Source organism: Lutra lutra, chromosome 5, assembly GCF_902655055.1.
Source record: "Lutra lutra chromosome 5, mLutLut1.2, whole genome shotgun sequence".
NCBI lineage: Eukaryota > Metazoa > Chordata > Mammalia > Carnivora > Mustelidae > Lutra > Lutra lutra.
Window position 1 is genome coordinate 52,643,850 of NC_062282.1, and position 10,894 is coordinate 52,654,743.

Below are 10,894 nucleotides of genomic sequence, written 5' to 3' on the forward strand. Positions count from 1 at the left end.
CCCATTCATAATGAAAGAAATTATGAATCAAGAAATATTCTAGATTTTTCAAGATCTTATGTAAATCTTCCTTTATTGCATGGTTTAAATTATGTACAATAGATGTAATTTAATGTATTAGTTTCTCAAGGATGGGGACCATTTCTTTTATTTAATATACCCTGAATAAAACACCTACTTGAAATCACTTAAACAAAAATTAAGATTTTTTTTAAGGTGGATAGAGTGAGGAATATCATCTTATGAAGGATTAGTTTATCTGGCCTATCCACTGTTATTAAAAAAAAAAAAAAAAAAAAGAATGAAAACAAATCCTGAAACAAAACAGTGTCCTCAAAGGATGAAAATGATTTTTTTTTTTTTTTTTAACGAGGCCTTGTTACGCTTAAAACTGCAGTAGAATCATATGGCTAAGATTAAGGAATGTGAAATCAGTCATTTACTAGCTGTATGACCTTGAACAAGTCACTTAACCTCTCTGGGCCTCAGGTTCCTTCTTTGCAAGTAGGTTGATAGTAGCCATCTCACTGTTTTTATAGATAGATTGGATGAGATAATGTAAATCAACAGGATAGTTACATGAGTTAAGAACTCAATAAACATTAACTATATTTATTATATTGTGTTATGATGACAATGAAAAATGTTGGCTACTGTACAAAAGAGGGAGAGTGGCAGGAGAGTGGGAAGGAGAAGGAGAAAAAGGAGAGAACGTAACGTGCTTGCCAAAAGTTGGGTAGGAGGGTTTCTAAGGATAATGTGTTAAGAATTAAGTATGCCATAACCTTTGCCATGCTTCATGCTTCATAGCCATCCTTCTGTGTGTCCCAGCTAACCTCACCTACTTACCCATTCTCCAGAGTTGTTTTAACCTCCTCTATTCTCAACAGAAACTGTCTCCCATGTCAGAGAGAAGAGAGAGGTCTTCCATCAAGCAAGCCTCTAGCTTCCTGTCCTACCACTCTACTATCCCTTGCATTCTATCTGCAACCTACTCCCTTCTAAAGGAAACTTCTCCAAATTATATATCATTCCTTTAGCTCTTTCCCTACTTCAGCTCAGATCCAAATTTTTCAAAAGTATGGTTTCCAACTACTAAAGCTCCTCTATGTTTACCAGAGAGCTCTTGTTACTACTTTAGTTGGGAGCTAAGTCTCAGAACTTATTTCAAAAGATCATTGTGGCATGTGACACTGCTAACCACTTTCTTCTTCTTTTGTTAAGATTGATTTATTTATCTGAGAGAGACAAAGACAGGCTGAGAACATGGGCGGGGGAGGGGCAGAAGGAGAAGAAAGAGAATCTCAAGCAAAATCCCTGCCAAATAAACAAACAAGGAGTCTGAGGCAGCCTTATCCCACAACCCTGAGATCATGACCTGAGCCAAAACTAAGAGTCAGAGGCTTAACCAACTGAGCCACCCAGGTGCCCCACTTTCTTCTTTTTGAACCTCTCTTGCGCCTCAGTTTCCAAAACACACTTACCTGCAGGTTCTCTTCCTAACTCTGTGATTACTGCTTAGATACTTATTAATCTTTGTGGACTCCTTTTCAGTATTCCTCCATGTAAATTACAGTTCTCGCCAGATCTCCATTTGTCGCTGTCTTGTCACTTTCCCTATTTAATTATACCCATTCATACTGTTATAAGTACTACTTATATGCTGACAATGTCCAAGTTCATTTCTCTAGTCATGACTCCTTACGTGGCTCTAGACCTGTATTTTTCAATCTCCCATGGGAAATTTCGCATCTGTAGAAAAGTCAACATATCCCAAGCTAAGCTCGCTGTTTGGCCATATACCTAATTCCCCACCCCATCTCCAACGTGGCTGCCCTTTTCGTGTCCTCCATATCAATAAATAGTGCCATCAGAAATTGGGATTCACCAAGTCCTTTTCTTCTACCTTGTAAATGCCCCAGTTTTTTTTAATCTTTTCTTTTATATCCCTGCCTCAATTCATCAATTCTTCCCAGATTTTTGCAATGAGGTTTCATCTTCTCTCCCAACTTTACATTTTGCTTAACTGTATTTCAGAAGCATCTTCCTGAAGTGTGAATCTGTTCATGCAATTCTCCTATTCACATCTTTTCACGGGTCCCTGCAGTCCTCAAAACAAAATTTAAACTTTTCAGCAAGCTGCATAAATGGTCTTTATAGGCTGATCACTGCCTATGATCTCCATACCAGCTTTTATCATCTCTTCACTTTCACTCCCAACTCCAGCCATTTAAGGCTACTTGCAAATCCCTAACCCCATTTATCTCTCCCGTGCTTTTTTTTTTTTTTTTTTTTTCCTTCTATGTGCCATTATTTTTGCTTGGGACATCTATCCACAGCCCTCTAATCCCATCCTCACCTAGTAATTTCGATGTAATACCTGATTCTGCATTCCCAATATACCCTGTATATTTCCTTCTTCAAAGCATTTACAATCCTGAACTGTGATTCTTTCTACATTGGTTAAACAGTGAATGCCTTGAGTTTGAGGCCTATGAGTCTATGTTCTGTTTCTCCACATATATGGTATGGTGTTCTAGTGAATAATAACAAATTGCTGTTATGAAAACAAATAGTTCACCCAATATCTGTGGCATTCACCAGGAGTCAAACATCCAGCCAACCATTGTGTACAGAGCAAGATCTATACACTGTAATTCTGTGTATAGATACACAGGGGAGATACACTGTAATTCTGTCTATATGCATTTTATAAACATGAATCAGGAAGCTAGAATGAATATGTAGCCTATATAGCAATTTGAAATGGCAAATATCAAACAAAAATGGTGAAACCAACAAGTGACAAAGGAACACATGGGAGATACAGACCACTAGGTCCTCAATTGACTGCTCATAAAAAAAAAAAAAAGTTTTAGAAAAAAGATAGATATAAGTACAGTAAGAGTCTGCAGAAGAATTAAGAATAGTGAACACCTAGATGCTAAGTTTCATGAGGTCAGGGGACAAATCGATCTTGTTCACTGATCTGTTTCTAAGGCCTAACATGGTTGGATCATAGTAGCTGCTAACTAAGCATTTGTGTTGAATTGAATTTTAAACTGTGCATCTGGTGATGCAAGAAAACATCTGTTTAAAAAAAAAAGGCAACACTTTTTCTCTTTCGCCATTCCATAAAAAGGTAATTTGTGTGTGTGTTTACTAGAACTATTTCCTCAAAAGTGAAATATTGCTTCACTCTTTGGTTGGCAAATGTGTTGTTTCAAAATGGAGAAGTATCTGCTTTAAATGAAGAGAAAGCTATTTCGGTCCTTAATTCTCAGAGCCAATTTTGGATCTTAAAATGCACTTTTCATCAAAGAGTCTTAACAAAAAGATTCCTGCCAATGTAACCAAGACATCTAAAAATATTTCATTCTAAAGCCAAGCTTTCTTCTCAGGAGCATTCTAATTGAAATCACATTCTTCCAAAGACCTAGCATTGGGCCAATAGTCACCTGAGTAAGCTACCATCCTCACCTTCACGAGTAGGAACTCACAACTGCATGATATTTAGGAATTCTGCATTTTCCTTACATTTATGCTGGATTTCCAAATTTTCCAGGAACTTCTTTGTACTCAACAGAGCTATTATACTAAATCAAACCAGCAACACATATAACTGTGGTTTGGAAGTCAATTTAACATGTCCCCTTTAATTTCAAACACAAAGAAAACTGAGACCTGGTAATATAAATTATTGACCCAAGTACATTTAAGGCACAATTGGAGTAGACAGAGTTTCTTGAGTGTTAGCCTGTTATTCCATCTTCCACATAAGCTATGTTCATAGAACATCAATACCTTCACATATGTTGTTTTATTAATTCTAATTGTCACTAAGTAAAACAGGACTATTCCTCCCCTCTAACAGGTGAGGATATTGAGCTTCGTCTGTCTTTGAATTCCCTCAGGATGACTGAGCAGCAGAAGCAGAACAAGTATTCAAAACTCCTGACTTGGTTCAGATATTACTATTATTGTGATTTACTAGGGGCATCAAATTGACATGGGTCTTTTCCTTCAGTACAAATGAGTCTTTGACAATCTATATGGCATAGTGTCTACCATCCCTCAAAGGAAGATTTGCTATAGTAAAAGGAAGTTACAATTACCAGAGGTTGCATGTCACAAAACATAACAATGTATGTTAATTAATTTTGAGGTTTCATTTAAATAATCAGTCATTTTTTCAGAACTAAAAATGATCAAAAGATACTAATACTTTTAAATCTGTATACAGGGGACAATATGCCATGAACATCTTCCTTTTTTTTTTTTTTTTACACACCAGTGATGAAATTTCCCATCTGTTGCTTCAAATCAAATAAGCATATCTAAGAATAAAATATCCTGCAAAATTTTTCTTTGAAGGATTAATTTAAAGTCACTCTGACTGTTAGCTGAAATGTGTTAATTTTTCAACAAGTAAAAATACGTCTGGACAAGTCTACATGTGTTAGCAGTAGGCTAAGATAGGAATCTGGTATGGGATTTTTGACACTTGGTTCTAATCATTTAATGCTGCAGTACTGGCCTATTTACAACCTGACATTTGTTTTTGCACTTTCAACATCCCATGATTTTTCAGCAACAGTAAATAGCTTTAAGAGATGACACCTTGCCTTAGCTGGTGTCTACATTTTGACTAGCAGGTCTTGGCATTGTGTCCAGCTCAGATGCCTTTCCAAAATGCTGCATGCAGGTAAAAGGTGAACAAAACTTAAGGAAAAAAAAAAACAAAACACTACTCTAAACATTCGGGTGATATAACACATCTAAGTTCCTAGCTGACCTATCACAGCAACTTCTAATCTTCTCATCATTGTCTGTTTGGACTCTGTTTCCTAATTTTTCCATAGAATACCATTTTGTGATGTTGTTAAGTAAATCAATCAATCAATCAATCAATCAAAAGGCAAAAGAAAGGAGTCTAATTTGACTATATGTAGGATACAGAACAATACCAGATTTCTAATCACTCTGTTTCTAGCAACACAATTTAGATTCAAATGTTTGGGACTTGAGAGGTACACACTTTAGGACATTTTTTTGCTTTACTCTTTTTTTTTTTTTTGCTTCACTCTTGTTGGAAAATGGTAATAGTTATGGAAAACTCCAAATTTAAACCAATAAAAGACCTCCATAATCCCACAAAATGAGTATTTGTGTATCTGAGAGATTAGTTTCCCAAGGAGGACATATTCTCTAGACAACAGGGGATTTTCATAATGTGTGGGAAATCTGTTCTGAATCACCCAATATTGTCTCAGTCTGTGTTTGTATCTTATATATCAAAAACCTTACCAATAAGTAGAATATAAGAAGACAAACATGACATTAAAACATGGCTGAAACTGTTGAATATTCCCTGGAGTAGTTGTGAGATGTTTTATAACCTTGTGATACCTCAGGATTATCAATTGTCTTTAGAGAGTGTATAGGGATAAGGCTGGTGATTTGACTTGCTCTCTATTTGAATTCTGAGAATATGGAAATTTGCATAATGTTGAGAACCTATCCACTACCTAGCACTTTGGCTCTCTTGAGTTAATTAATAAGTGTCCTAACTTTCAAGTCCTGATGGCTGGCTTAGAAGTGTTTTTGCAGAAAACTTTACACACGACATCCTCTTATTTAAATAGTGCATTTCATTTCTAGGAAGAACCATGCCACAACACGATCTTCTGAAATGTGCTATGTGCTTTCAGGATTGAAAGTAACACTCGCATCTTACATTCAAATGTGGCCTTTCTAGAGAGACTTTTCCAAAGGAGAAAACTTCAAAGACACAGAGTAGAAAAGTCACTGGAAAGACAAGTAGCAGCCCAAATAATCTGGGGTATCTGGGACACTTGTCATTGTTTTGTATGGCTGTAGTGACCCAAGGTAGGCAGCAGGGGGCGCTCCTGCATGAAGCAAACCCCCCACAAGTGTCCCTGGTTGGGAACACGGAGGCTTTTTCTCTTAGCATTTGCCCCAAGTCCAACGAGGTAGCCAATAAAAAGTGCAGTTGTCCATAAAATGTGCGACCTTAGGACATGCAGTGAATAACATTGCAGAAGTGACTAGCTAGGGCACATGGGTCTGAGCTTGCCTTTAGAAAACAGGGTGACCAATTTTTGTAATTTATTTTGGTGGGCAGCAGACTTTAAAAGAGCTGGTGAACAATTGTGGGAGGAGGAGATTGCCATCAGCTGTAAAGAAACCATCTCTGAAAGCAACAAGTGGACATCAATATCCCAGGGTCATTTATTCAGCCTCTTTGTGAGAGTTTATAGTTATATTCCCTGTGAAATATCAAATCAAAACCCTTCCCTCTTTTCCTGACCCCACCCCAAACTCAGAAAATCCTCGATGAATCTCGTTTCCCACTAAACCTTAAGAAATGTGTCTTCTGCCAAGGGATCTTCTGCATGTGGCTGTGTTTTGCACGTGAATTATGATGCATTTTACTTGCTCTGTAACAATTCCCAGGTATCCAAACCAGGTTGGAAAAATCCTTAGGGACCAAAAACGATGGCTTTGAAACCTCAAACACAGTGGGCTTCAAAGCAAAGTCCCCAGCCCTCAGCCCCACTTCATACACATACTCATGCATATGCCATCCCCACCAACCGGCTCCTTTCCACTTCCTGTCCCCAAATAAAGGTCTGCGGAGATACAACCATAAACCTCAGTACTCACCATATTAACTTCGGAAACCATATCAATGCTGGCGATGTCAATGTTCATTCCCACAGCCACAGGGGGACCTGTGAACCAAGATAGCCAGCCACGTGATTTCTGAGAACTTCATTCATTCTCAGCAAGAGCTTTCCCTGGGCATGGGATATTCCGCCCCAAATGCCTCCCCTACTGCTCCCTCCAAATGCTTCCCCCACCCTTATATTCTTCACTTCTCTGCTCCTTTTTAAAAGGAGTGCCAGGCACTCCTCTAGGAAATGCTCTATGGAACGTGTACACACGTGCCCTCCTGTAAGAGGGATTCCAATTCTATCTACATATGTAGATGTCTCAGTAAGAGAAAACAACTCGCAGAAGTCAGAGGAACCGGTCTAGCCTGAGGGAATTTTTATATATTGCACTAAAACCCCCTCCTCCTCATTCTTTCCCGCCCCCCTTCGGTGCGCAGGTTTTAACTCTTTGAGTTTCGGAAGAATCTAAGCAAAATTAAATGGGCATATCAGTGTATCTAAGGCTGCAGCAAGAGGTCCCTAGCCCTTCTCCACTTACCCTCCCTGCCTTTTAGCCCTCCCCAACCCCTTTCCTCCCCACCTCCCCACCCCCGCCCCAAACAGTGGGGCTTCCAGGTCTGGATAATATCCAGATACCAGCCACTTTAAACCATTGCCAGAACTCTTCCAAAGGAGGCGGGCACAGGGGATTAATGTCACTTTTCAACCAATTGCCTGCACATTTTGTGCTCAAAAATGTTCACGATGGCCTCCATAAGCCAGGTTCTCCGGGCACACAATTAGATAAACTTAAGAGGTTTTTGTCTCAATGAAGCAAAGACAGTGAAGCAAAAGATTTCAGCAGTGAAGCCTTAGAACAGCAGTCACCTATACACTCTAAGAGGGTCTCACTGAAAGACCATCTAAGTGCTGGATAGCAACAAATCGGCTTAAGTTTGGATCACTTTCTCAATATGGTAACAGAGAGACACATTCGCTATACCACATGCAGCCAACAATGAGGGAGAGGAAAGACACAGCGCGCACAAAGCTCACAAGACAGCTTAGGCTATAGCTGGGCTGTTTCTTATTTCCAAGGCAACCCCATTACCTCCAAAATCTGGTCTCAGACGAATGTCATAGCCTTTCAGGAGTCTATCCACTGTCTCTTTAACCAGCGACATATTACTAGGGTCATTGACACTAAGGAAAGAAAAGACAATAAACAGGCATCAATAAGGCAGCAGGCACATCGTCTTCAGCATTTATCTGATCCTCACTACAGATCCCTGCTCACAGAGGTATGCAGACAGAGCCCTTCAAAGTGAAATGAAAAAGAGAAATGCTGGGCACACTTACCTCTGCGCACAGACAGCGGCGATTATTAAGGGGAATGACCAAATCCCAAAGTAGCCCTTTTTCCGGACTCTCCACATCCCTTTAGTTTTTGATGGGATTGAGGGTTTCACTGAAGAGAGGAGATCCAACTTAGTCTGCCCAGTGCAGTAATTCTAATGTGAGGCGCATGCGCACGGTGTACCAAAACATCAAAGGGGCAGCGGCGGCTGCCTGGGACCGAGCAGATTTTCTTGCTAAGGGAAAAAAAAAAAAAAATTAAAGGGGAAAAAGGAAAAACATATATATATATAACATATACATATTTGAATAATATAAGAAAGTCACCCCAAGGAGGACCCAGAGTAAAATCTTTGTTTTCCTTTCGTTAAGACAAAACAACTAGAGCCTCTGGTAAGTTTTGGTAGTTCCTGGAGGCAGTTTTGTACCTCACGGGTTTTTGGGGCGTGTTTGTGTGTTTCCTCTTAAATATGCAAAACCAGACAGGGAATTTAAAAGACAGAAGGTGTGGACTGCTAGTGGAAATGGGTTGCCTGGGAGCCCACTTCTGGTATCAGCAAGCCTAAGAGGAGAGTAGTTTGAACTTTATTTCCTGGCGAATAGCATCCCCTGCGTGGGGCGAGATTTGTGCTGGAGATGGGGGTTGTGCGGTGGGGACGGGGGGGGGGGACGGTGGGTGCAGCAGTCCAAGGGGGAGGGAAGAAAGAAACCAATGGGAGAAGTGCTGAGCAATCCGTCGGATTTGGGGCGGGGGGGGGGGGGGGCGGGTAGGGGAGTAGAGAATAAGAAAGAAACGGGAAAATAGAAAAAGAAAGAAAAAGAAAGGAAGAATAGAATGATGTCTGGTCTCTTCTAGGAGTCAAGGAGCAAGCTTTTCTTCACTACTCACGAGCGGTTTCTTTCTCCTCCTCCTCACCCTTTGCCCCCTATTCCCAGAGAAGAAAACCTCGGGGTCCCGGTTTCTTGCCGTGTGACGTGCCTGACCCGCTAGTCCGGATTATTTATAGAAGGAGGGGGGGGGGGCGAGGGGAGCAGAAAGGCAACGCTGTCTCTCCAGGTTTCGGTCTGATTCTGCATTGGGAAATTATTAGTGGGGAGGGTGGGGTTTGGATGAGGGGGTGATGGGACTTGTGAGCGTGGGGAACGCGGATGGCTAGAGCCAGACCCTGGGTGCCGGGGGCGAGAGGGCTGGAGCGGCGAAACGGTGCTGCAAGGGCAGGTGGCCCTGGGGGGGCACCCCAGGCCGACCCCCCCCCCCACGCCCCCTCCTAGCACGCGCACAGGCGCGCGCACGTGCAGGCACTCTCCCAACCCGCCTCCCGTGCCTACTTACCTCCCGGGCCTGCGCTGACCGCCTACTCCTGCCGCGGGCGGAGCCGGTGCCCCCCGGAGCTCTGTCCCAGCTGGAGAGGGCGAGTGGCGGCTAAGGGACACCTGGCTGTTCTGGGGCTGAGTGTGGCTCGGGATGGCAAAAGCCAGGGCGGCCCCTAGAAGGCAGCAAAATAAGGAAGGGGCCTAGGGACGCCTGGGGGCCCGGCGTTCTCACTCTGTCTCCGCTCCACCTCGTCCTCGCTCGCCTTCCCAGTGCCGGGAGACACTCTGAGACCCCGATGCTGCCTCTTCCCTCCCGCCCGAGCCTTTGCCCGGCTCCCCAATGCCACCGGAACCCGGAGGAGGCAGCGAGTGAGCTCGGCGGTTGGAGAGGGAGGGAGATACTCAATTCACGGCCAAAATGTTTCCTCAGCTCGAGGGAGAGAGACGTGCCGCGGGTGCCAGCAGCGGCTACAAGGCTGGGGGTTCTGGGTGTGTGGGGGACCCCGAGGCCAGGACGCCTTCCTCTCCCGGTACTCCCGAGTTATCTTGGAACGAGGGAGGAGGGAGAAGGGGATGTAGGGCAGGTGATGCCGCTGCCCCTTCCCCCACTCCTCGGTGAGGAACTGGAAAAGCCAGAGCCCAAACCTACGTTCGGGACCCAGAGCAGTTTTCGCTTCTAACTCCTATTGCTGACCATTGCTACCCATTAACTGAGCGCCTACTACTTGCCAGGAGTGCTTTATTAATTCTTACAACTGTCCCAGGATTTAGCTATCACCTCAGTTCCCTCATATGGATTTAGAAGCTGGTGCACTGAAGCGAAGCGACTTGGCCAAGGTCACCTAGTAGGCTAGAGGTGGAACCCGAATTGAACTCCAAAGCCAGTGTCCCTAATCTAGACTAGACAGCCTTGGCCCCTAAGTCCGAGACCATGCCGGCTGCCGGCTCTCGGCTGCCGCCGAGCTCCGGGGGCCCGCGGAGCCGTCGGCGGCTGCGGGAGGAGCGGGAGCGCGAGGTTTCAGGCTTGCCTGGACCAAGTCTGAACCGAGGGGAGGCTCCAGCCGCCCGTACCCGCTGTAGTGGGCCGGCGGCGCTCCGAAGGCTAGCAGTCCTCGCAGCACCCGGGACTCCTCGGGGTCCTGGTCCCAGCCAAGCTCCTGACCCATTTACCTCTTGACCGCCTCCCTCCCTGGCCCGCACCCCGCCTAGGTCAGAGGGTCTTCCTGGGGCGGCTCGGGAGAATGACTCCTAGGCGAGGGTGGAGGCGGGAGGGCTTCGAGGCGGGAATCCGACAGCTCCCCTGTGAGGGAACGCGAGCAGGGAGAGCTCTGTGCCTTCACTAAGGGAGTTTCTGAATTTGAGACAGGTAAAACAACGCCATAAACCTTGCGGTTCTACAGCCTGGCGTTCTGCGGGGCTCCAGGCTCAAGGAGTCCGCTGAGGGGCAGACTGGGAGACAGAAGGAGAGAGAGGAGAGATGAAATCCTTAACTCTCCCATCTGTAATTATTCCGATTGAGAGTTTCAAGGACAAAATATAGTCCCATG

The 10,894-nt window shown here is 43.8% G+C and overlaps 1 protein-coding gene across 3 annotated transcripts in view; it reads right to left on the bottom strand.

Annotated features, from left to right (window-relative positions):
* The window catches only part of GABRB2 (gamma-aminobutyric acid type A receptor subunit beta2), a 250,909-nt gene extending 240,255 nt beyond the window's left edge, over positions 1-10,654 (bottom strand). The window contains exons 1-5 of one of the 3 annotated variants that reach the window (XM_047731275.1): positions 10,518-10,654; positions 9,367-9,520; positions 8,037-8,269; positions 7,789-7,880; positions 6,688-6,755 (exon numbers count right to left, since the gene is read on the bottom strand). In XM_047731275.1, coding sequence (XP_047587231.1) covers positions 6,688-6,755; positions 7,789-7,880; positions 8,037-8,113 — 237 coding nt within the window. In that variant the 5' untranslated portion in view covers positions 8,114-8,269; positions 9,367-9,520; positions 10,518-10,654. Of the gene's footprint in view, positions 1-6,687; positions 6,756-7,788; positions 7,881-8,036; positions 8,270-8,922; positions 8,992-9,366; positions 9,909-10,517 lie in introns of those variants that run through there. The other 2 variants (XM_047731277.1, XM_047731276.1) reach the window with 2 other exon arrangements.
* Between the last annotated feature and the right edge of the window lie 240 nt (positions 10,655-10,894).